Source organism: Saimiri boliviensis, chromosome 14, assembly GCF_048565385.1.
Source record: "Saimiri boliviensis isolate mSaiBol1 chromosome 14, mSaiBol1.pri, whole genome shotgun sequence".
Taxonomy (NCBI): Eukaryota; Metazoa; Chordata; class Mammalia; order Primates; family Cebidae; genus Saimiri; species Saimiri boliviensis.
The window spans coordinates 75,257,887-75,284,835 of NC_133462.1; the positions used below are offsets into that span (position 1 = coordinate 75,257,887).

The 26,949-nt window shown below is 45.0% G+C and overlaps 1 protein-coding gene across 13 annotated transcripts in view; it reads left to right on the forward strand.

The window, feature by feature from the left end:
- The window catches only part of CNIH3 (cornichon family AMPA receptor auxiliary protein 3), a 291,872-nt gene that overhangs the window by 154,008 nt on the left and 110,915 nt on the right, over nucleotides 1-26,949 (forward strand). The window contains exon 3 of one of the 13 annotated variants that reach the window (XR_012513579.1): nucleotides 349-9,443. The exons of 11 other annotated variants lie outside the window; for them this stretch is intronic. Coding sequence is in view for 1 of the 2 variants with exons in the window: in XM_003930307.4 (XP_003930356.1) it covers nucleotides 19,447-19,527 (81 nt within the window). In the remaining variant the exon portion in view is untranslated. Of the gene's footprint in view, nucleotides 1-348; nucleotides 9,444-18,589; nucleotides 19,528-26,949 lie in introns of those variants that run through there. One more of the 13 variants, XM_003930307.4, reaches the window with a different exon arrangement.

The window sequence follows — 26,949 nt, forward strand, 5'->3', positions numbered from 1 at the left end:
ATAAACTGGTAAACATAAATCAGTGTTTCCTTGAGTTCTGTGAGCTGCTGTAGCAAATTAATCTACCCAAAGGAAAGGAGTCATAAGAGCCCTGATTTTTAGCTGGTCGGTCAGAAACACAGCTAAAACGACCTGGGGCTTGTGATTGACATCAGAAGTGGGGCGTGGGGACTGAGTCCTCAACCTGTGGGATCTTATGCTATCTCCAGGTAGATAGTGTCAGAATTGAATTGAAGGACACCAAGCCAGAGTCCACTGCAGAACTGATTGCTTGCTTGTTGTGTGGGGAATCCCCCCAAAATTGTGATGTGAGAGCAGAAGGAAAAATAACTTGTTCTTGCCATGCAGAAACCTCCTGGAAAGGATTCACCATTCTAAGATGCCATTAAGAACATGTGTAATTCATGTGAGGAGGCCGAAATATCCACATTAACAGAAGTTTGGAAGAAGTTGATTGCCACCCTCATGGATGACTTTGAGCAGTTCAAGACTTCAGTGGAGGAAGTGACTGCAGATGTGGTGGAAATAGCATGAGAACAGAATCAGAAGTGGAGCCTGAAGGTGGGAGAGAATTGCTGCAATCTCAAGATTAAATTTGAATGTTTGAGGAGTTGCTTCTTATGGATGAGCAAAGAAAGTAGTTTCTTGAGATGAAATCTACCCTTGGTGAAGATGCTGTGAACATCGTTGAACTGACAGCAAAAGATTTAGAATATTACATAAATTTAGTTAATAGAGTAGTGGCATAGTATGAAAGAATTGGCTTCAATTTTGAAAGAAGTTCTACAATGGGCAAAATGGTATCAAACAGCATTGCATGCTACAGAGAGACCTTTCATGAAAGGAAGAGTCAATTGAAATGGCAAACTTCATTGTTATTTAGGAAATTGACAGAGCCACCCCAACCTTTAGCAACCACCACGTTGATCAGTCAGCAGCCATCAACATGGAGGCAAGACCCTCCACCAGCAAAAAGATGAAGACTTGCTGGAGGCTTAGATGACTGTTAGCATTTTGTAGCAATAAAGTATTTTCAAATTAAGGTTTGTACATTATTGTTTTAGACCAAATGCTATTGCACATTGAATGGACCACAGTGTAGTATAAACATAACTTATATGCCCTGGGAAACCAAAAAATTCATGGGACTCCAGTTTTTTGTGGTGGTCTGAAACCGATCCCACAGTATCTCCTGGTTGCACAGGTATAAACAATACAGGTGTCAGATAAAAGGTCACTTGGTGAATAAATAACTTTGGCAGTTACATGTTACTGCAATAGGTAATTACATAATTGCTGCATAATAATATCTATTATTAACAAGTGGGACCATAAATCTAGAATGTGATGTATGTGTATATAGATGTTATTATTATTTTAATGGCTACCATGCAGCAATAGATACCTGCAAACGTTATTTTAGTTACTCCAATTTTAGTTGTTTAAAACAACAGCCACCCTTTGTTTGCTTATAACTCTGCACATGAAATGGGCTCAGCTGGGCACTTGTCTCTGTTCCAAGTGGTGTTGGCGGCACTTACCTGTGGGTTTGTAATCAGCTGGCAGGCTTACTGAGCCAAGATGGCCCTCCTCAAATGTATGGCATCTTGGAAGCAAGATGGACAGCTAGGGGCTGGATGGGCCTCTTGTTTCTTATGGAATATCATATTTAATGAATTAGTTTTTATTAATTTTTGATTACCTTCAATCCATGGAGGTTTGCAAACAGCTTTTGGCAGAGTTGAAGTGTTTAATAAATAGAAACAACTTAAAAACCCATTATGCCTTTTACATAATTTATTAGACAATTTAATAATTTGTCATTTAAATTATCATATTTATATTATATAGATTTATATAAATAAGTTCATGATTTATTTGTTCACTTAATCATTTTACATAACTTATTAGATATTCTAATAACTTTCTTAGAATTTATAATTTGCTTTGTTTCATGTGGTATATTACATTTCTTTGCTTATATAGTTTTAAAATTTATCCTTATGTGCTTAATAACTTTTATTGATTGTTGAATTAAGTTATTGTTGTAACAAACATTTTTTGTAAAGACATGAGGAAGTATAGATATCAGTATTGGAATATTGTTTATTAAGGCTAATTCTCTAAATTATGTTTTAATTTTCCAAATGTTTACTCCTATTTTAGACATTATGTTAAAATGAATATAAAATTTCTAACTCTCTTTGCATTACAGCATTACAGGTTTTCTACTGGGGCTTCATAGAAAATTAATGAATGACATTTTACTGTGTTGATTCATAACTTCTCAAATAAGTTACTTTCTCATTTCAGTATGTTTTCCAACAAGTGAGTCCATAAATCTAGAATGCAATGTAAGCTTATATAGATATTACTTCTTAATGCCTATTGAATATTTCATGTTTGAAAGTGCTATTCTCTCAACTTTTAATTTCAATTCCAGGATCATCAGATATATTACTTAATTCTCTGTTTTTTTTTTTTCATTCATGGTATTTTTTTAAAAGAGATGCTCTGTCATCCAGGCTTGAGTGCTGTCGAGTGGTAGTTAACAGGCACAATCAGAGTGTACTGCAGCCTGGAACTCCTGGCCTCAAGCGATCCTTCCACTTCAGCTTCCTGAGTAGCCGGGGACTTCAGGCACCTGCCCCTCTGTGCCCAGCCCCATCTGTGGTAGTTTTTATGGACTGCATTGTGTTCTCCCAAAATCCATATGTTGAATACTCAACCACCAATGTAACTGTATTTGGAGAAAGTCCCTATAACGAGGTAATAACGGTTAAATAGAGCCATAAGGGTGCAGTCTTAATCTGTTAGAACTCTTGTCCTTATAAGAAAAGATACCAGAGATCTCTCTTTCTCCCCATGTGTGCACAGAAGCAAGGTTATGTGAGGACACAAAGGGAAGGTGGCTGTCCACGTGCTAGAGTTACAGGCAGCGAGTCCAAACGGGTCTGCAGCAACCTCAGTTCTTGCCTCCTCAGAATAGAGAATTTGAGAGGCATAAAGCAGAGTGAGAGACGGAGGCAAGTTTTAGAGCAGGAGTGAAAGTTTATTAAGACAGTTTTAGGACAGGAACGAAAGTAAAGTACACTTGGAAGAGGGCCAAGCGGATGACTTGAGAGATTCAAATGCACAGTTTGACCTGTGACTTGGGTTTTGTTCGTTGGCATGCTTCCGGGGCTTGTGTCTTTTCTTCCCTGAGGCTTCTCTTGGGTTGGGCTGTCCGCATGCTCCGTGGCCTGACAGCACTTGGAAGGAGCTGCATGCGGAGTGTGTTCACTGGAGTTGTACGCATGCTCACTTGAGGTGTTTTTCCCTTACCACTCCAGTGTTCCTAGATGAAGGAACACTGTATACCAGTCAACTCCGCTGTTTTACCTCTCAGTGCGCGTGCTTGAGCCCATTCGCCCAACTCCTGAGATCTTACCCGGAAGCTGCAGATTCCATCAGTTTCAGGTCTTTTCCATCCATTGGGAGACTACCTTTCCCTAGTGCTGGCTGCGACCAGTTATTATTTTAGACAGTGTGACAACTGTCTGGCCATCACCTGATGGTCGCCTGACATTCCTGGTATGGGGGGGGGGTCTCTTGCACTGCTCATGTCTGCCTGACTACCTACTGTAACACTAGAACGACAGCCCACATGAGAGACTTAATTTTACAGTACCTAGATAGTGGATTTCCAGCCTCTAGAACCATGAGAAAATAAATGTCTATTGTTTAAGCCACCCAGTCTGTTGAGTTTTGATATAGCAGAGTGAGCAAAATAATACAGTAGTAAATATAATGCTTATGAAGAAAAAATTAATTTATTGAATTAATATCTTTCATTGTGTCATCCAGTGGTGATTGAATACAGTGACTTAGTGCCAAATAAAAAATATGCAGAAATGTTTCTAAAACTTTGACTGAAATGCCAAACTTTCTCTGTTGCATACAAACACTAGCACTATCTGAACCATATGCTTCCATGAAAATATTTCTTACTGGTACCATTTTTCTCCAATATTGACAATATAGTTTGTATATTATTTTGAATATTATTCCTTCCAACTCCACAAGATGAACAAAGTTTTAAATGTCTCATTTAAAATACATTATTAAATGCTTTTATGTGAAACCGTTCTATAGAAAGTGAATGACATTGACATTTTACTGTCTTGATTTATAAAATCTCATAAATCTAAAATGCAATATATGCTTACATGGGTATTATTTTTTAATGGCTATTGAATATTTCATGTTTGAAAATACTTATGTTTAAGTATATACTGTATACCAACATTTCAAAGGTTACTTCTGTAATATTTTAAATTGTTTTATCAACGTTTTGTCAAATTTACAACACTTTTCTTTCAAATGCATTGTTTTCTGAAATTGATCTTTTGATTGTTTTTCTCATAGATATTTACGGTTTAAAAAATTACACTGGGTGTTGGGAAAAACAGCAAAGGAGAAAGGACTTACAGAGTGCCTACATAAATTGGCTATGAGTAACATATAAACAAGGAACAACAAACTGCAGAAGGCCATAGGAGGCCTCTGAGGAGGAAGGCCTCTTCATGCCTCATGTTCTGGTGCAGGGTGACCTAGGCTCTGTTACCATAAACACTGTGCTCAAGGACATTAAACCACTTCGTAGTGCTATGATGTAGCCAGACTTGTAGGCTCCTTGTAAGGCCCGTGTTTTCCATCAGTACATAGATAATAAGCTGAAGATAACCACATGTTCTGGTTTTATGAAACTCCCAAACTGCCACTGTTAACAATCCTTAGGATGATACACCAGTTCCAGCTCACTGATTCATCCCACCACCACTCCACCCCTACCCTATAGATTATAGGCATTGTAATCAATAAATAGTGTGGATGATCAGAGCTTGGGGCCTTCACTGTCGCTTCCAGAGTAATAGAGTGATGGCCCCCTAGTCCCACTTTTTCTCTTCATCTGTCTTTCTCTCATTCCTTTGTTGCCACTGAACTCGGGGTATCCATGGGTGATGTGGGGCTCATGGATTCCCTACAACTGTGAGCTTTGGTAGAACATGATTGCCATTCTGAAGAATATGTAAGTTGTCTGGGAAGAATAATAATTTTTCCTTCAACCCTCATAAGTTCTTACTTGGAAGGGACCCCTGTAACAAAAGGCAGATTTATAAGAGAAAACCAAACAGAAACTTATTGACATGTATATTTCATATGTACATGGGAGACACTGAGGGAATGAGTAGTTCTCAAAGAGGTGGCTTTGAATTCCAGCTTATATAGAGTGTTCAACAAAAAACTGTTCAACAAAAATCAGTAACTTTTTAGAGAAGTAACAAGAAAAAGGAAAAGGACTTTGAATCTCTAGAGGTGGCAACTTTGGGAAGGGCAAATTAATGGCAGATAAAGGTTGGTTAGTAAACCTCGTTAATGTAGCTTCCTTGGATACCATCTTGGGCCAGTAAGGGTCTGCAAACCAAAAAGTATCTGAGACAGGTCTAAGTCAATTTCAAGTTTATTTAGCCAAGGTTAAGGACATGCCTGGGGGGAAAAAAGCAACACAAAACCACAGAAACAGTCTGTGATCCCTGCTTTTTCCAAAGATGATTTTGAGGGCTTCAGTATTTAAAGGGGAAAAGCAGGCTGGAGGCGAAAAGGGAGGGTGCGGTCACATTACTGAATCCACATGTTGTGAGAGGAAAGAAGGAGACAGGCCGAGGAACGGTCCGTTATGTATTTGTCTTGCACTCAGTAAATCGACACTTTACATGAGATGAACATAGAGTAGCTCCTGTGGAGCTACCTGGCCTTTTATCTGCAGCTATTTGCTTACGAACAAGGAAAGGCAGTTTCTTGCGTGACTCAGTCAGCTTCTGCTTAATTTTTCCCTTTGGCATAGTGAATTGGGGCCCCAAGATTTCATTTTTCTTTCACAGATTCAGTGCTGTCTTCAGTGATTAACCTTTGTTCTTCCTGGTAGAGGATGGTCCAGGATACCTTTTGTCTTTGTAGACCTGTGTCCTGCTTTTAGGCAAATAGAGGGAGGGCAGAGAGCTTTTCCTGCAGCTGCTTCTTCTTGATCACCTTCAGCTCGGCGATCCATATTTGGAGTAGCGTATGTTGGTCTCCCACAAAGTCTTTTAACAATGAACTTTGAGTGCCATTTGCATCTAATATTTACGTCAGTAGCACTGGTGAGACACATGTTTTTTTCATGGTTTTTGTCAGTGTGCAAGAGACACTTGTATTTTTCTTTTTTCTTTTTTCTTTTTTTTTTTTTTGAGATGGAGTTTCACTTTTGTTACCCAGGCTGGAGTGCAATGGCGCCATCTCGGCTCACCGCAACCTCCGCCTCCTGGGTTCGGGCAATTCTCCTGCCTCAGCCTCCTGAGTAGCTGGGATTACAGGCACGTGCCACCATGTCCAGCTAATTTTTTGTATTTTTAGTAGAGACGGGGTTTCACCATGTTGACCAGGATGATCTCGATCTCCTGACCTCGTGATCCGCCCGCCTCGGCCTCCCAAAGTGCTGGGATTACAGGCTTGAGCCACCGTGCCCGGCCGACACTTGTATTTTTCTTAAAATGATACAATTTTTTTTTGTATTGAAAAAATAAAAAGCATTGTGTTATTTTGTACTGATGCTTGCACGGTATAAAGGATGTCTGAGGTGGTTTGGATGACATTCCAGGTTGTGGTTCCTTACTACTATTACTACTCGTACTCTGCACAATCAGAGGATTGCGGTGTATGATCTTTAATGGAAAATTAATAAAGGTATCCACATTTGGTTGTCTCTTTATTCTGAGAGTTCATTTTAAATATTTTATTTGTAAATTCTTAAATGTATAAATATTGAAATGCGGTATTTACAACTTACGCAAGAATTACAATGCACAGATAACTAAAGTAACAACTATGTAGAACCAGTGGCATCCACGTGATTTCCACAGACTGATAAAAATGTGATGTACATACACAGTGCTTTGTGATTAATAAGCACATGGGAGGCCCATTTATCAGTGGTCCTTTTGACATCCTATGACAATTAGCCTGAATGAATGAGTTTAATTTTGAATTTAATTATTAATAAATTCTACTGTTTATTGCAATAGCCATTATACTATTTGCCAATCAGAACAGAAATCTTTCAATAGTATAGGAATCGCTGCAGTTATGTTAATGAATGTTGGCTGAACAAATTATAAGGTGGAAAGTAGAGCTTTGAAGACAAAGGTTCTTTCTGGTTTGGCAAAGCATTTAGCTTTTTGAAGAGATTCTGTCCCTGATGGGGAGGGGTGGGAGAGGAGAGAGAATGCCTTTGCCAACAGTCAGAGGGAAGCGAAAGGCAGCTTCCTGTGGACTGGACGGAGGCTGAGGTGGAGGCTCTGGAGAAGAGGGGACCCCTACACTGCTTTGTGCCAGTGACTCGTGGAAGAGGCAAGTCCTCAGAGATGTGGCTGTGTGGTACCGGAAGGCTGGAGCCAGGGATGGGGGCTCCCAGACTGTCTAGCTAGAGGAGAGCAGAAGGCCAGAGGTGACAGAGGTGAAAGGAACAAGGACCAGTCCAGTTGGTGAAACTGATGTAGGAATATTCTTCTTGGTCATTTTGCAAGCTGGGGACCCTCGGCCACTGACGCCTGGGCCAGTCTTCACTCGGCCATGCTGACATGCCCCAGCTCGCCTGTATTACAGCTTGTACCCACATTTGGTGGCTCCTGAACTCTTGTACTATGCCCAGGAAGAATGAGGATACACTGAACATTGAAGAGGGAGGAGGGAGGAGAAGGGTTTTATTGAGTGATGAAAATGGCTTTCAGAGGAGAGGGGATGTGGGGTTGGTCCTCCTAACCAAAGATGGGAAATTTCCCTGTGTGGTTAGGTCCAGGGCTTTTTATGGATTTGGAATAGGTAGTGTGTGCTGATTGGCTTGTGAGTGTGCAAAAAAGGTTAAAGCAAAGACACCACTCAAAGGTGGGCATGACAGTGTAGAAAGCCAATTAAGAAAAAGTAGGTATGTGTAAAATAGGTGAAGGGTGGGGATCAATCAGAGGAACGTGCGCCAGATGGGAAGACAAGTTCTCAATCTTGTCTGAGAATGTAACTTGTAGCTTGGCTTTCAGGCTTTAAACTGTGGCTTGGAGGTGGGATTTCACCAGGGACCCACCCCTATCTGCCTCGGCATTTGGCTGCCTCCTGTTGCGATCAAAACTGCCTTTGCAAAAGTATGACATTTAGAGAAATCTGACATGTCTGACTCCATCTTGCTTCTAGCCCCACCAGCTGGCTCTCTGCTCATTCCTGGGGTGGGCCACGCTAACTTTGGGAGAAATTTAGTTTATAGTTAAATTAATAGCCCTTCCCCCAAACTAAATTGTCCTCGTAAAACTAATGAAAGGGCACTAAGGAGGATGAAAAAAGCCTGAATTCTATGTAATTCCAGAGGTCATAAGGTTTGCGACTTCCCCAGTTATTCTTGCAGATAAGAGCACTACAGAGCCTAAGATGGCCTTTTGAGATTTCTTTTCAGGTTTTTACATTTCTGACAACTGGATGGCCCTAGCGGGACCCCCGACTCAACCAGTCCTATGGCCCCCACCCAGAGGACTCAGTGCATGAGGACTGTTTTCCACACTCCTGTGATCGTATACCCTACCAATCAGCGTTTTCACTACCCTAGCCCCCTGCCTATTAAACTATCTTTGAAAAACCCCTAACCTCCAAGCCTTCAAGGAGATTGATTTGAGTAATAACTCTGTCTCTTCTGTGGCTGGCTGGCCCCATCAATTGAACACTTTCTTTACTGCAATGCCAATGAGACCAGATAGTTAGTTCCCTTGACCATTTTGCGGGACTCACAGAGCAGGTGGCTTGTTTACTCAGCCTGCAGCTCTCAATCCCTCACAGGAAGGGGAGCAATAACGTGAGTGCATGCAGGGGCCGGGATGAGTGTGTCTGGGAACTGGCAGGAGTAGAACACTGTGTGGGCCTGTGGCAGTGTCTCGGGGTGGGTACCTGCGATCCCCAGACCCCCAGAGCGTGTGTTACAGTGTGCTCTTTTAGTTTGGGCATCCGTGAATGGCTTAAGTGTTTACCAGCTCAGTGGAGGATCACGGTGACAGCCTTTGTACCCGCCCTCTCAGTATTCGAGTTCTTGTCTGGCATCCAGGAAGCATCAGGTTGTGCGAATGAATTGAAGGGTAGTGAATGTGGAGGATTTTATTGAGTAGTGGAAGTGGCTCTCAATGGGATGGGAAGCTGGAAAGGTTATGCAGTGAGAAGGTTATCTTTCCCTGGGGTCCAGCTATTCCCCGTTGAACTCTCCTCCAACCATAATCTCTCATGTCCAGCGGCTTCTTCTCCTCTCGAAGTTCAGACACTTCTTCTCTTATCTCCTTCTCTGCTGCATCTCTGCCAATGGAGCCTGGGGTTTCTGTGGTTACAGGATGGGGGCAGGGTGGGCCAGGGTTGTTTTGGAAAAGGCAGCATTCAGTTTGGAAAACAGAAATGCACGTTCTCACTTTGGGCTACTGTCCGGCTTGAGGGTGTGGTTCTTGCAGGGCACTGCCCTCTTCTACCCAGTATTTCCCTTCTTCCTATCTGTATCGCAATGGTCTCAGTGAGTTGATTTTGTTTGTGCAGTGGGCAGGAGGAACCTGTTGGGCAGTTACACTGGGACATTTCAGGAGGAACCAGTGTGGACCAATGGCGGAGTGAGGCGCTGCAGAGTGAGGAGCGTTGTGCTATGAAAGCTTCTCAGAAGCTTTTCCCAACTTTGTGGGGAGCCCCAGTGAAGGCTGATACTGAATTTCCTGCCAGTCAAGCAGGAAAGGGGCTCAAATTTAGATTTAAGTTATTTTAAAGAAAGAGGTGATTTAGCCAGTACACGTAAATCTGCAATTCATAGCTTCCCACACATATGGATGTGTGCCAAGCAAGTTAAGTAAACATAGTCCTAAGTGCCAACTTAGATATACAGGGGCATGCAGAGCAACAGACATTGGCTGGCAGTGAATTAAGTCCCTGAGCTTCCACACAGCTGGACTGGTCCTTGATCCTTTCTAATGGTAGGCACTGTAAATCAATGGTGGGAGGCAAATCTCAATCATTTTTAGAAGTTGATTTTGCTAAGGTTAAGGACACACCCAAGAAAAAGGGACACATAAACCACTGGAAACGTCTGTGGTCCTTGCTTTTCCCAGAGGGACAGAGATCTTCAATATTTAAAGGGAAAAGAGTAGGCAGCAGGGGAGAGAAGAAGAAAAAAGGGATAAAAGAGGCAAGTGGTTGCATTCCTTTGAGTCTTTTGATTAGCTTTACGGAATCCACACTTTTCATTTGAAAGGAGCAGTGGAGAAATAGTCAATTATGCATTCCTCTGGTGCTCAGTAGGAATCTGCATTTTTACATAAGATAAAATAATCGCAGGGTATAGGAAGCAATCAGATATGCATTTGTCTCAGGTGAGTGAAGGGATGAGTTTTAGGTCTGTTCATGCTCCCTTACCTGTAAAAGTAAGCTGTTAATTTGCATTGTCAGGGTGAAATTCAACAGAGCTGCTTTAGGGGAAAGGTCTTGGGGGCCACAAGAAATTTCCTCATGAGCAAAAGGTGAGGGAGGTATGTAGGAATAAAGTGGGAGGTGGGTGTGTGTGACCCAGTTCCTAGCTTGCCATTTAGCCCTAGTGTGACCCAGTTCCCAATAAGCCCTTTAGCTTAGTGAGTTTCTGATCCTCAGATTTTATTTTCCTTTCACAGCACTCAAAATTCTAAAAAAGTTATTGCTCAATAAATTACATGCAAGAAAAGGGTTAATGTGGCCTGGTGTTAGCACTTAGGGACTGTATCCAAGTCACCCGGCACCAAAGTATAGGTCTGCAGCAACCTCAGTTCTTGCCTCTTCAGAAGAAAGAATTCAACCAAGGGGCATGAAGCAGAAGGAGATACCAAGGCAGGTTTCAGAGCAGGAGTGAACATCTATTAAAAAGCTTTAGAGCTGAAACAAAAGGAAGTAAAGTACAATTGAAAGAGGGCCAAGCTGATGACTTGAGAGATTCAAGGGCATAGTTTAACCTTGGACTTGGGGTTTCATATGCTGGCATGCTTCTTGGGGGTTGCATCCCTTCTGCCCTTGGCGTGGGCTATCCATATGCATGGTGGCCTGCCAGCACTTGGGAGGGGCTACAAGCACAGTGAGTTTGCTGAAGTTGTATGCATGCTCACTTGAGGAATTCTTCCTTTACCAGGTGAGTGTTCATATACCATTTAAACTCCACTGTTTTGCCTCTTAGTGTGCATGTTTGAGCTCACTCACTCAACTCCTGAGATCTTAATGGGAAGCTACTGATTACCAGTTTCAGGTGTTTCTATCTACTGGGAGACTGCCATTCTCTGGTGCCAGCTGCAACCAATTATCATTTTACAGAGACAGTTAACAACCATCTGACCATCACCTGATGGTTGCCTGGCATGCCTGTTTTTGGGGGGAGGCCCTCTCCTGCCCTGCTCATCTCTGCCTGCCTACCTACTGTAACACTGGGGGGTGAGAAAATCTTTAGATCCTTGTTTGAACAGACCAGCTGTAAAATACAATGTAGAAACAACCCGAAGCACAAAAAATGCTAACAATTGCTGAATCCAGATAGGTAGATGAATGTTCACTAAACTCTGTATCCTTCTACATCTTTTAAAATTGTATAATAAACACTCGAAGAACTCCAATTCTCAGGACATTCCAAACATCCAAACTACACCAAGAGAGAAACAGTATAAGGCGAGGTTGCTTAGCCAGAGCAGAGTATCTTTGTGGTGGGGACTGGAGGGAGTGTTTGGATACAGGGGTTGAGAGGTGGGAGTGAGAATTTGGTGAGCTGGATTTGAGCTGGAGGATGGGGAAAGCTTTATGGAATTTCGACAGGGCTTGGTTGGGAAGCAAGAGAGTAACTGGATATATCATACCAGTTATATATGGCACTGAAAAGTTTACAGAGTTCATTTATGGGGAAAATACCAGTTAGAAGATACTCTCAAATTTTGTGCTAAATGAAGCATCTGGTCAGATTTTCCTGTGGGCGGAATGGTGTTAGTGATAGGGCAGGTGGAGGCTCACAGACCACTTAACTGAGCTTCCCACGAATCCAAAGGCATGCCCCTTTATGCTTTCATCATTTCTCTGACGGATGCTTGAGGGTAGGGTGAAGATAGGAATGCAAAGGGAGGGCAGATAGGAGATAGGGTTGGAAAAAGCTTCATGGTAAACCAAGTCTTTAGTTGTGTGTGTATACTTTACAGATAGTCCCCAACTTACGATTGTTTGACTTAAGATTTTTCAACTTCACAATGGTGCCAAAGCAATACACCTTCAATATATATATTTCAAGTACCCATACAACCATTCTATTTTTCACTTTTGGTACTGCATTTAATAAATGACATGAGACATTCAATACTTTATTATAAAATAGGCTTTATGTTAGATGACTTTGCCCAACTGTAGGCTAATGTGTTCTGAGCACATTTGAGGTAGGTTAGGCTAAGCTATAATGTGTGATAGGTTAGATGTATTAAATGCATTTTGATATACACTACTTTCAATTTACAAAGGGTTTTATTGGGATGTAACCCTATCATAAGGAGCATCTATGATATGGTTTGGCTCTGTGTCCCCACCCAGATCTCATCTTGAATTGTAATCTCCACATGTCAAGGGAGGAACCTGGTGGGAGATGACTGAATCATGGGGGTGGTTCTCCCCATGCTATCCTCCTTATAGTGAGTTCCACAAGATCTGACTGTTTAAAAGTGTTTGGCAATTCCCACTCACTCACTCTTTCTTTCGCCTGCTGCCATGTAAGATGTGCCTTACTTCCCCTTTGCCTTCTGCCATGATTGTAAGTTTCCTGAGGCTTCCCCAGCCATGCAGAACTGTGAATCATGAAACTTCTTTCCTTTATAAATTACCCAGTCTCAGGTAGTATCAGTGTGAAAACAGACTATTACAAACTGTATTTGCCTTCACCTTCAATAAACAGAGGTATTGCTATATATTAGGAAAAGACAGAAAATCAAAACTAATTTATGTATAACAACTCAGGAGGAGCAGGAATAGGTTAAGAATAGGTCAGGAAAACATGGAACATTCGGACTGACTTACAAACAGAGAGAGAGAGAGAGAGAGAGAGAGAGAGAGAGAGAGAATGTGATGTAATTTGCCTTGGGTTGCCACTTAATCTTTCCCTGGTCACACTAACCCAAAAGCACTGTCTCTCTTATACACCAAGTTGTCAGCACAACCTGGGGCGCCTGGAAATTGTATTAGCTGCTGGTAACAGAAAACCTCACTACAGCAATATAGCAAAAATGTGAACTGGCTGTTCAAAAGCTGCTCAAAATTCTCCTTCCTTTGCTTTTCTATTTAATAAAGACTGAAATGAGAAAACACTCACCTTCTCAGATTCACATGCAACTAGGCAGTGGTGGCCAAATGTCAGAGTTCTGGCCAATGAGATGTAGGAGATCTCTGGAGAGGGTTTCCTTTACTCTTCTCCAAAAGTTATGCCTTCAGACTGGGAGAATAAAATCCACATACTGAAGCTAGCAAGTCAGATGGCAAAAGAGCTTGGGACATTAATAGCGTCTTGGAGCTGCTGCACTAGCCATAAACTGATTTTCCCAATTTCCTGTCATACCAGGACCCCTACTCCCATTAAACTGTGGTATCAGTTAAGAGTTGTGTTCACTCATAAATAACAGAATGCCTTACTTCTATGGGTTAAAAAAGTGAGGAGTTTTATTGTCTCATTCAACAGAAGTCAGGGAATTGGAAGTTAAGGCCTGGCAGAGTGGCTTTATTAAGTTGTCAGTGGTCCTTGCTCTCTGTATCTTCTTAGCTTTTCCCTACTTAATGTGTTGGTTTCCTCCTTACAGTCACGAGATGACTGCTGTACCTCTAGGCATCAGGTCTGCATTTCAGGCAAAAAGAAATATTATCTGAAGAGTTCACACTGTTTCATATGGCCTCTCCTGGCTGCATGGCGGGTGGGGAAGAAAGCAAGTAATTGGTTTTTCAATGTCTACAGTAGAGAAAAAAATCTAGGTTGGTCACTCTACTCAACATCCATTCCCAATCACCTTCTCACTTGCTTTCCTCTACTGTGTCTTTGGTTTTTTAACACTGCCTTGTGAAGTAATTACTGCCTCACCAATTAGACTAGAAACCATGTGGATCCCTGACAGTGCCCAGAACTATGGACACTAAACTATTTTGAAATAATGAGCAGCAACTGCGTGGGGTTCTTATTTTCTGAAGTTTTGCAGTCACCTTTGCTATCATTCTGTAACTGATAAAGCAAAGCAGGACCGGGTAAATGGCAAGAAAAACAGTGGCTGGATGGAGACTTGAAAGTTACAGTAGTAGGATAATGGATTCCATTTTTTAATTTGAAATTTTATTTTGATGAACAGACTCTTGGTTCTGGTGATGCTGTGCTAGATAATTCAGACCAGTTCTCCCACTGAACACAACTTATAAAGCTGAATGAAATATAAAAACATCTTCTTGAAAGCATCAAAGACCTAATAAGAGAGTAAGGAATCACTGGGGCCAAAATCGGAGAGTGATTCAGAATTTACAGGGGTTGGTTTAGCTCCTGGGGCCAATTTTTTTTCTAGGGGCATTTGTTAATCTTGAGGAGGTGGCTGAGAGACTGAGCTATGCCTTTAGTACTTTGTGGGGCTAGGGGCAAAAGTCAGAGTCCAAAGACCATCAAGGATTGGGACTTGATAGGCCCTCTGTTTTGACTTGGGATCCAGAAGGACTGCTCCATGTGAGTAAGGCTAAACCGGAAATAAACCAGCCTCCACAGAGACCACAGTTATCCTGGTCATCCTGGAAAATCTCAAACACTGAATTTGGATTAAGGTACTCCTGGAGATTTAGGTTCCCCTAGACACCTGGCAAAAGCAGCTGAAAATCCTCCCTGGAGAAAGATAATGCCATTTTAGGCCTCAAATTCCTGTAAGAAAACTTTTCAAAACAATGTCGGCACAGTAAAAATCTATTAAGATGGATGAGAAGCTAGGACTCCATAAGCAAGAATCAGTAGAAACAAAAGATCAGATTGGTTCCAAAGGGACTCAAAATTCTTCAGTTCTTGAATTTTCCTTTGATATGATCTCATTGTTTTGGTGTCATGAAATTTTATACAGAATATTACAACAATGAAAAAAAATGATCTAGATAAAATAAAAAGCAAAAAAACAGAAAGAAATATACCAGGATTGTGTTGGTGGTATCCGAGAACAGTCAATGATGGTGTTTATCTTTTTCACTTATATTTTCCATATTATATTTTTGAGATAGAATCTTGCTTTGTCACCAAAGCTGGGGTGCAGTGGCATGATCACAGCTCACTGTTCCTCGACTTCTTGGGTTCAAGCAATCCTCCTGCCTCAGACTCCTGGGTAACTGAGACAGCAGGTGCACACCACCATGCCTGGCTAATTTTAATTTTTGTAGAGACAGGGTCTTGATATGTTGCCCAGGCTGGTCGGGAACTCCTGTCCTCAAGTGATCCACCCGCCTCAGCCTCCCAAACTGCTGAGATTACAGGTTTGAGCCATTGTGCCTGGCCTCCAAATTTTCTTTAATGACAATTTATACTGGAAGAAATACTTATGTAAAAGAGAAAGTAACATAGGAATTTGTAGGCATGTAACTTCTACAGTTGTCAAGGGTCTTGTGCTCAGAAGGGCCTCCTGTTTGGCTTAATGCTCTGCTGTTGCTGTCTTAAAATTATTAATTTTTAAACAAGAAGCTTGATATAGTTTGAATATTTGTCCCTGGCCAAATCTCATGTTGAAATGTAATCCCCAGTGTTGGAGGTGGGGCCTGGTGGGAGGTGTTTGGGTCATGGGGGTGGATCTTCGTGGCTTGGTGCTGTCCTCACAATAAAGAGAGTGTTCTTGCAAGATTTGGTTGTTTAGATGGCACTCCCCCACCTTGTTCTTGCTTTTACCATGTGACATGACTGCTCCTGCTTCACCTTCTACCATGAATAAAAGCACCCCTGAGGCCTCCCCAGAAGCCGAGCAGATGCTGGTGTCATGCTTGTACAGCTCGCAGAACTGTGAGCCAATTCAACCTCTTTTCTTTATAAATCATCCAGCCTCAGGTATTTTATTTTATTTATTTTTTTTTGAGACAGGGTCTGGCTCTGTTGCCCAGGCTGGAGTGGCATGAACACAGCTCACTGTGCCCTTGACCTCCTAGGCTCAAGCAATCTTCTCACTCAGCCCTCTAAGAAGCTGGGACTACAGGTATGTGCCACCCCACCCGGCTAATTTTTGTATTTTTTGTAGAGGTGGGGTTTCTGCCATGTTGCCCACACTGGTCTCAAACACTTAAGCTCAAGTGATCTGCCCACCTTGGCTTCCCTGCTGAGATTAAGGTGTGAGCCATCATGCCTGGCCAGGTATTTACAGCAATGCAAGAATGGCCTAATACAAAGTTCCACATTTTCATTTTGCACTTGGCCCTCCAAAGTATGTAGCCAGTCCTGACCCAGAGGCAATAAAATGTTGATCGGTTGGCTGCTCTGGTCAACAGCCTCTAGACTTGCTCTAGTTTCTCTTCTTCCCACTGAAAGGCATCTAGTTTCTAAACTGGAGATGTGAGGCCAGGCACTGTGGTGCACACCTATAATTCTGGTGCTTTGGGAGACCAAAGCTGGAGGACTGCTTGAGGCTAGGAGTTTGAGACCAGCCTGGCCACATATTGAGACTTGTGTCTGCAAACAAAACAAAAATTATCTGGGTGTGGTGGTGCATGCCTGTAATCCTAGCTAGGAGTTTGAGGCTGCAGTGAGCTATGATAGCACCACTGTACTCCAGCCTGGGCAACAGAGCAAAGCTCTTATCTTAAAACAAACATACAAACAAACAAATAAATAAATTGAAGAGCTGGGTATGGTGGCTCATGCCTGTAATCCCAGCACTTCGGGAGGCTGAGGCAGGTGGATCATGAGGTCAAGAGATGGAGACTATCCTGGCCAACATGGTGAAACCCCGTCTCTACTAAAAATACAAAAATTAGCTGGGCATGGTAGTGCATACCTGTAGTCCCAGCTACTGGTGAGGCTGAGGCAGGAGAATCACTTGAACTCAGGAGGTGGAGGTTGCAGTGAGCTGAGATCGTGCCACTGCACTCCAGCCTGGTGACAGAGTAAGACTCCATCTCAAATAAATAAATAAACAAACAAACAAATAAAATTTAAAAATAAATTGAAGATGTGGCCAAACAGCTGCAGGAATGTTTAGGCATAGTAAAGAGCCCAGGATTAAGAGTCTGAAGACAGGATTCCAGTTCTGTCACTGGAAAGCTGTATTTCTGGCTTGCTGGAATTCCCTCCTTCCAGCTTTCAAGCCATCAGAATCACATCTGTGAACAGGAACGCTAATACACCAGAGTCAGAACCAAACAATAGTTATTTTTCTAGTTCCCAACCTGTACAAGGTACCGGGTAATCTAAGATTCACTGCAATCCATGAGGTGGGTCTATCCTTTCACCCAGATTTGCCAGTCATCTTTCAGGGTATTTCTCCTTGCTTTCTGGACTTAACCTGAAACCAAGGTTCTATCTGGAATGACTGGACCTCTTTCACTGGAGTGTCCGAATCTCTTGCAAAAGCAAGCATGGTGAACTTCCAAGATGCTGGGCCACTGGGACAAAGTGTGCAGTTAATAAACCCTGTACTTACAGGTGCCAGGTTGTGTGCTAGGTTTTTTTACTTATGTTCCCTTTTAATTCTTTGAAATGGCTTGACTCTACTCTTTTTTTCTGATAAGGAAACTAAGCTTTATAAAAAGAGGCTAGGTAACTTGCAGCTAGAAAACGGTCTACCTCCAAAGCATCTTCTTGACAATTCCACTAGACTTAACACCAATACCACTGAGCCCCTGTAACTGCCTCTTCAGCCCAGCATAGTCCACCACCAAGTCCATGTATCCCTAATCCCAAGGTCGGATGCCTGGGGAGGGTGGAGGATGCGACAGAAGGACGCTAATGGGGAATTTTGCAGGGTCTGGGAGCAGAGCAGTAAACGCAGCCTTAAGCACTGAGTATGCTACTGTTTGGTAAAATCCACCCAAGCAGCTTCGGGATCCAAGGCTTGTACTGTATCCCCAACCAACACTAGGCAACGCCCCAAGTCCCCACACTTCCCACTCCGATAGGCGAAACTGCAAGAACCGGGAGGGGCAGCTGCCACGTTTAGGTGCGAGGCACACACCATACCCTTCCGCAGCTTCCCACCTCCTCCAGACGCACGTGTTTAAAGAGTCCCTGCTCCAACCGGTCCCGCCCCACCTCCGCTCGGCCTCCAGCCCTGCCAGTACTGCTGGCTTCAAGTTTCCTCAGAGGCGGGCGCGCACAGCTGCAGTGGCCGCGTCAGCGGCCACCAAGCGCCCGGCGGCGCTTCGCCACCCACCTTTCTTCGGCACCCGGCCCTGCAGTCTCCGCCCGCCAGGGAGGGCGCTCTCAGCGGAGCAGGAGTTGAGGGCGGGGCGCCGAGAGAGGGAATCCCGGGTCGCGCCGATAGAGTTCTCGCAGTGGCAGAGGCGGCGGCGGCATCATCACCATCAGCAGCAGCAGGTGGAGCGAGCTCCAGCGCCTGGCCTGAAACCCGCCGCTGCAGGCGTCCGGGCGGGAGCGGGCCGGCTAGGTGGAGATAGTTCTCGCCCCCGTCTGACCCCCAGTTTCCGGGACACTTGGGTTGCCGAAGCCGGCTGGCAGGGGTCGCGGCTGGGGCCGGGAGCGCGTCGGAGCGCACGGCTGCGCTGGAAGCCGCGTCTGGGGCGCAGGACCAACTGGACCGACCTCCTCCTGGCTACCTGAAGACCCTTTCTCTCGGATAAGAGCGCTGCCGGCTCTGGGATTTGGGAGGAGGTCGGAGCCCGCCTGGGCATTTCGCTGGACGCTATACGTTTGCACCCCGGTGGCGCGGGAGGGTCCGGAGCGGAGCGCTTGTCTCTCATCTGCGGTTTAGTGGCGGAAAGCAGAGAGCTCTTCCCGGGGCGGACGGGACCTCCTCCCTCGGTCCTCCGTGGAGCCCTCGCATCGCTCGCCGTGTTGGTCTCGAGGGGCTCACGGCTTGGCATTAACTTGCAGGTGTTCTCTGCTGATTTGGTTTCTTCTTCGATTAGGGGACAGTTCCCGCCAACGACACTCGACACGTTTCCCTGCCTTAGCAGGAGAGCCGGGTCCGGAGTCGCCGGAGCCTGCGGAAATCCAGCGCCTGTTCGCTGACCCTCGAGTCGCTCCGCTAGCCGTGCGCCCTCCTGGGCACTAGCCTCGGGAGCAGCGTGCAGACGCGGCTACTTTGAGGGAGTGCGGTCCTCGAGGGAGGCATTGGGCTCCTAGGGGCTTCTTGGCGTGTGTGGTGGGTCTGGGGTCCGCCGGCCATGGCCTTCACTTTCGCTGCGTTCTGCTACATGCTCTCTCTGGTGCTGTGCGCTGCGCTCATCTTCTTCGCCATCTGGCACGTGAGTAACCCGTTTTGGTCTTTTCTTTCGTCCTAACGTCTCCAAATTTCCCCGATTTCACTCCACTTTCTCCACCTTGCTGGTGTGCGCGGACCGGGAGGTTGGACCTTCTGCCGCTCCTTTGTCCCGGAGCAGGAGGCAGTTTGCTGCATCCCGAGGCCGCGTGCCGCCGGGCGCGCCTTCGGTGTCCTGGCTGGAGGCGGGGGATCGCTGGTGCCGGGGTAGGGCACCCTCTCCAGGGCCCGACCGGGAGTCCTGGGCCCCGGGGAGTGGCGGCTGCAATCACATCTAACCCTTCCTCTTCCGCCCCCTCCTCTCTTGCCGGAGGGAGGCGAAGGAGAAGCGCCGCCGTCGGTCCCGGCGATTAGTTAAGTAGCTATTAACAGCTAAACATGTAAAATGTCAGCATCTGTGGTGGGTTGCATTTAGACATAATTGGAGACAAGTGGAAACACGACGGGAGCGCCTTGTAAAAAGCAGGGAGAGGCCGAGCCCGTGGAGAGGAGTGAGACCAGGTGATGCGAGTCGGAGTGGAAGGCGGCGGGGGCAAGGCGAGGAAGAGAAGCGCAAGGAGGCGAGAGAGCCTGGGGAAGGGCAGGCTTAGTGAAGGCCGTGGAGGAAAGTCACGAAAAGAGACCGTGGAGGAGACGATGGTGTCCTCTGCCCCCGTGGCGTTCGAACGTCGATTCCTAAAGACTCCCTGCAAGTGGCGAACCCCCGCTAGGCCTCCAGCGTCCCCAGCCCGCGCAAGCTTCCTGTCACCCTTCCTTGGACTACGCCAGGTGGAGGACAGCCGTGGATCCCAGTTTTTAGGTGTGAGTGAGAATAGAGGAGCGAAAACTTCTGAATAGGGGAAGAGAAGTACAGAGAGAGCGAGTGCAGGACTGAGTACCCCGGTCCTCTCAAAGACTGCAACATTTAGCGAGCGCACGCAACTCTCAAGGCTTCCTTCTCTGAGGTTGTTTAAGCGCCCTATCCTCACCCTCAGAGGGCTGGTGGGAAGAATGGCCAAGGCCAAATGTTTTAGAAGGAGCACCCCAGTGCATAATTTCCCACCTTTATCAGCCTTGCCCTGCCCAGCGTCTAGGTGACAGAGAAGGACCCGGAGATGAATTCCTGGAGGCATGGTTCTGGGGAGCATCAGAGACTCCCTTACAGTGGGGATGACCCAAAATGAAGCCTTGAAGAAAATTGCAGGGTGGGCGAGATGCCGGTGTTTTGTGTAAGTGGTTTGCAGAGTGAAAGTTTGTCTTAAAATAGAACTAAGCAGCTAGAGCAGCTCCTGCTACAGGGCTCTGACAGGGAGGAGAGGGGAAGCTCTGGGAGGAAGGCGGCTTCCGACCATGTAACCTTAGAAAGACCCTTGTTGGCTTCCTTCCACACCTCTAAAGTGAGAAAATTGACCTGGATGATCGCTAAGCTTTCCCCCATTTCTCAGATCGTGTAAATCCGTCAATCAGTAGACTTAGGAATCCGGGCTGACAGGGAATTCAAACACAGGTATTTGGGGGACGATAAAACAAATCCCGCTGTTTAGAAGTAATGGGATTTTAAACCCTCCCTTCTCTGCTCTGCAAGCCTGGGTCTAATCTATGGTAGCAAACTGAGACTTGAAGTTGTTGACAGTTCTTAAGGGAGAAGGAAACTTACTAATTTAGAATAGAAAGGAGTACAGATCAGATCATGCCTGAGCAGTGCAGCAAACCTCTGCTAATGTGCTTTAAAGGAACTTTCTCAGCTTCTTTGGATTTGGGGAGTTACTTGCATTCTAGAAGGCTAACTACTTACTCTCTTTTTTTTCTGCAATATTTCATATGCTGTTTTTCTCTTTTTCCCTTGGCCAGCGGGTGTCAGGTACTGGACAGCTCCCTCAAACTCCATCAGGACTGGAGTTCTCTGAACTGGTCCCTGAAGCAGAGCAAGTAACCACAAAGAATAATTTTCTCTCATTCAGGGGAAGATGATTAATAATTCAAGAATAGCTTAATTGAGTGGTTTGCGCAGCTGGTTGATATTTGAATGAAAATCAGGTGTTTCCTGATCCAGCATTGGCCTCTGCCCTCCAACTTCTCAATGCTCACCCTCTTATCTAGGGGTAATTGAAATGCATTCAAATCCCAACTCAGGTTCTATCCAGATTCCTCATAGAAGTGGCAAGATTCTCATTTCTTTCTTTTCTTTTCTTTTCTTTTTTTTTTTTTAAGACAGGGTTTCACCCTGTTGGTCAGGCTGGTCTTGAACTCCTGACTTCAGGTGATCCGCCCGCCTTGGCCCCCAAAGTGCTTGGATTACAGGCATGAGCCACTACGCCCGGCCAAGATTCTCATTTCTAATAATGAAAAGAATTTGTGCATTTTGAATTTAAATTACAGTAACAATATCATCGTCTCAGTCCCTCCTTTCCTAGTCTTTTCCCTCTCTATCCTTTTCCCTCCAAATCAAACAACCCAAACCCAATCACACTGATTTGGTTCCTAAACACTGAACTGGGAAACCAGAGACACATTGATTTCAGGGCACAGTTTGTATGTCTGGGTTAGTTGCATGGTAGTAATTATTTTGACCAAAATTGGGGAGACTTGGATTTATGTTAGACTGTTTGCCTTCTTTTCAGCTTCATACTTCTTATGTCCTTCTTGATTGGACAAGGGATATTGATTGTGTGGTATATATCAATACCCCAAATAATGAATTGGGCACTTAACATATAGCAGTTAAAATGCCTGCCATGTTGCCATGCCTAGGCTGTAAGATATGAAGATAGCATGCTTGCTTTTCTTATGCAATTGTATGTAACTACTTAGGGGTAATGATGGTAGCTACTCTGTATTGGGTGTCTGCTGTAGGATACGTTTTAAGTCCTTTACAGAGAATCTCTCAGTCTATTTGTTTTCCTCCCCCTCTTCCCACTGGATGTCTGGGAGCAAGGATGGACGTGGCCAGCCTTTCTTTCAAGTCTTGTTTTTTACTTTAAAAATGTATCTGCATTTGTTTTCAGATGAAAATATTTCAAGTTACCAATTTATTTCATATCAGCTACTGTCTCTGAGTATGTTTATCACATTTGGAGGAGGCAGAAGAAAACAGAGGTTTTTTTTCCTGTGGCTTTGCATACCCTCAGCATGTGGCCTCTTACTGCCCAGGCAGCCCTTTAGTCCTCACAACTGACAATTTCCCAGATTAAAAAACTGGGTCCGAGAGGTTACAAGGTTGCCTAAGTTTGCACAGTTTGTATGTATTGGAGCTGGTATGCATGGACTTGAGCTAGGTTTGTGAGGCTCTTAAGCCTAAGCCCTTTCTCTAAATGTAGTCACTATTTTTGGATACATAACTTAGATAATTTCTATCCAAAGGATTACCTTTCTCTATATAAATGAATTTTAGCGTTGGAATTTCTGATTGGAGTTATAACCGCAACAGCAACCAGACTCAAGACATGCCATATATCATTTTTTAAAAGAAGAAAATTCTATTTTAAAAAATTAGACTTGATAAAATGATAGTTTCCTTGTTCAAAATTTTGAAAATACAATGATTTGTAATTAAATAAAATCATCACTAATCTTGTCCATAAAAGATTATTTCTTGTGTATTTTTAAAAACTGCATATGGCTGGGCTCAGTGGCTAACACCTGTAATCCCAGCATTTTGGGAGGTCGAGGCAGGAGGATCACTTGAGCCCAGGAGTTTGAGACCAGCCTGGGCAACACAGTGAGACCCCATTTCTAAGAAAAAAATTGCATATGAATGTTTAGAAGGAAAAAAAGTGTTCTAAAGGGTTTTTGATGTGAAGTGGTGTATATTCCCAGCCAGTATAAAATGAACGGTGTTTATTCACAAGAACCTTCTCAGCTCTGGCTTGGTTAAGCCTGTTTGCAGCATGTCTCATTTATATGAACACAGATGAAGCCATTCTTTGAAAAGATCAAAGATTTGTTACTGGATTTCAGGTTTTTAGCTTTTGAAGTGTTTATATTTGGAGTCACTGTGAGTTTTGACAATTTACAGATAAAATTATTTCCCAATAAAATTCTCTAGAAAGAGCTGATGCACCATCACACCTTGAAATTTCTTTGGATTCACAGCAGCATTTGCTGTTTGAGGGTTTAAATGGCCCCAGATGGGAATGGCATACATAATGTAGTGAGAGGCAGTTTTGCTAGGGAAGATGTCCTCATGGTAGAGCTTTTTAGCCAGTTCTACCCTGTCACAGATTCCGCCTCTGGAAATCTAGTAAACATCTCAGTTTCTCAGAGTACCCATCCTGAAACAAAATGGGTTTATGTGTAATGGTAGGATGCCTGGGGTTGACAATAAATAGCCTGCTTTTTAATGACCCTACTCTGGCCTACTCAGATGAGGGCACTTCACTTGTTGCCAGGTCTTACCTGGTCTCCACCTTTTATTCTGCTTGTGATGCCCCTGTCCATTCTGGCATCTCATTTTCAGATGGGATGTCGCAGCTCCAGCCTGCCCCATCCCCCTCTTATCTCCTTCCTCTGTCACTGTCCATTGCCCCACAGCTGGAGTGGAATGAAGCTCCATGAGAGCAGGGACGTTTTCTACTTTACCATCATTTCTCCAGAGCCCAGAACAGTGCCTGACATGTTCGGTGTAAATACTCCTAGGGCAAATTCTTGTTTTCTTCTGGCTTGATGCAGTTCCAGTTGACATAGTGATATGGTTTGGCTGAGTCCACACCCATATCTTGTCTTGAATTGTAGCTCCTATAATCTCCATGTGTTGTGGGGAGGATCTGGTGGGAGGTAATTGAATCATGGGGGGTGGGTTTTTTTCTGTGCTGTTCTCATGACAATGAATAAGTCTCATGAGATCTGATGGTTTTATAAAGGGCAGTTCTCTTGCACACACTCTCTTGCCTGCCACCATGTAAGACATGCCTTTGCTCCTCCTTCGCCTTCTGCCATAATTGTGAGGCCTCCTCACAGCCATGCTAAACTGTGAGTCCATTACATCTCTTTTCTTTGTAAATTACCCAGCCTCGGATGTGTCTTTATTAGCTGAGTGAGAACAGACTAATATACATGGTAACTAATTTCTGATTTGGCTTCTGGCTGCTTCTTAAGAACTGCTGCGTAGGCAGTTTGGACAATGTGCATTGTCCCCCATGCCCTGGCACTTTGAAACTTTGGAAGCTTTGGATGGCCCTTACTGATGATAGTGGAGGTAGTTTTCTTGCAGAGGAGCAGGTTGGGGAGAAGCACTGTCTCTTCCTGGAGAGAACACCTTCTGGAAGGGTGATGTCTGTGTTGATGCATGCCGCCTTGTCCTTGTTTGCATGGCAGTGTAGGCTGGCCATTATCTATAACTACCCCTGAAAAAGAAAGCCTACATTGTTATTGTATTTCCACTACAGGAACGTTAGAGAGGAGAGGAGAGAAGTGTGCACAGTTCACAGGTCACTTAAAACAATCAGGCACCAGCCCCAATCCCAACTGTTTGGTGAGGTTTCAAGGCCTCACTGGGGTGGGATGTTAGAGACACTAAAGTAACTTGTCTTTGACTTCAGAGTTCCAGAACAAACATTAAAGGCAGTGGGTGTTGTGAGGCCCTTGCCAGGCAATTGGAGCTCCCACCTATACTGGCTCAGAAGCCGTGCCGGGCCCTTGCCTCATTCTTGCCCTTTTGGGTACCTGCTGCCTTTCCCTTACGTATATCCACATGGCTCTGCTCTTTGCTCTCTGGACTTGTTTTCTGCTGCGGGTCTCTCTTCCAGTAAGTCTGCAGACAGGTTCCTCTGCAGCCTCATTCTTCTGTAGATGTGCTATCTGGATGGTGTCCTTGCCACCCTTCCTTGTCACCATCATCTGACTCTCTCCCACGAGCCCCTCCTCTGGGCACCACCAAGGACTTGGCGCCTGGTCACTGTCCCATCCTTGCTGTCCTGCAAGGCACCGGGTGCTGTTGGTTACCTGACCGCCCCTCTTGTGACCACTTCCATCTTTGTGGTCCCTGGGCACCCTGACCTGCCCTGGACCTGCCTCGGCAGTGTGAGCTCCCTGTTCTTTACTCTCGCACTCTGCTGCCCCGGGAACTCTTGGCCCCACTTTTTGGCTGTGGCTTTTCTTTCTCTCAACGCATCGCCCCTCTAGGATTTAATTCCTCCTGTGTCATCACCCCTCATCACCCACCGCTCAGCTCCTGCTGCCGCTCCCCACTGCTGCGTCCCGTTTCTTGCCACTCCTGTAGTGGATGCCTCGGTTTCCCAGGAATCCACTCTCTTCCCTCTCTTCTCTCACCCCAGATACCTGGGAGCTGCTGGGGCCCAGGCAGATGCACGGTTTGATCTCAGCTGGTCTCAGTGTTGCCTCCTGACTCATCAGCGGGATGTGAGTCCATTCCTTCAGCTTCCACAACACTGTTCTAGATCGTGGTCACTTTCTCAGAGCCGCCTGAAGCTCCCCAAACTGCCCCCAACCCGACTGTCTCTGAGCAGATGACTTTACTTCCAGTTCTCAGAGAAGAGAGAGATGATCAGACAGGGATGCCTCAGGATCCTGCCCCTCCCCAGACTTCGGATTAATGATTTCTCTTTCCTTTCCAGACTCAGAAGCAGAGTCTCCCTCAACTTCCTCCATTCCCAGTTCTCTGAGGACATTACTCTATCCCTTTTCCCCATGTGTCTGTGTCTTCAGCCACTGCCCTTCAAAGCTCCGCCCACCCTAACTCCTTGGCAGATTCAAAGGGTGTGGTGCCTCTGAGTTGCAGACAAGCCTTTGGTCCCCAGGCCCTCTAGGTGCTGCTCCGCCTCTCTTCCCTTGCAGACTGGTTTTCTCTCAGCACATCCTGCCTTCCGTTGCCTCTTTGGATTCTCACATCAGACATTCAGAAACCACGGAGACTAATAAAACAAAGCCCTCTGCATCCACCACTCAGAATTGGCAAGTGTCAGCATTTTGCTGTTTGTATATCTTATGTCTTTTCCAAAGACACTAGTTTCTTTTCCGGCCACCTGGCTTCTGCCTCCACCCCTTCTCAGCCCAGCACTTGATGAGGGCACCCCTGGTCTCCTGTGTCAATCTCTGGTCACCACTTAGTGCTTATCTTGGCATCTCTGTGGCTTTGAGGCTGCGGTCTGCGTCTTCCTTAGTGCTGGTTCAAATGTTGTTTTTCCGGGACCCTGTTTCTCCTCCATCTCCCCTGTGGGTTCTTTCTGCACCTTCCTTTCCATGTTGGTAGTTTTCTGGCCTCCCAGACCTGTCCCCTGACACTGACCCATGCATCTGGTGGCTCCACACCCCGCAGTTGGGTCCCAGATGAACTTATCTTCATGCCCTTTTCACTCCTCACAGCCCTGGTGGGTTCAGTCTCCACCGCAGGGACCCCCTGTACCCCATCTGCTCCTTCTGTAGTCACCAGTCACGTAGGTCCTCTCCCCTCCCTGCCTCCCATCCCAGCCTT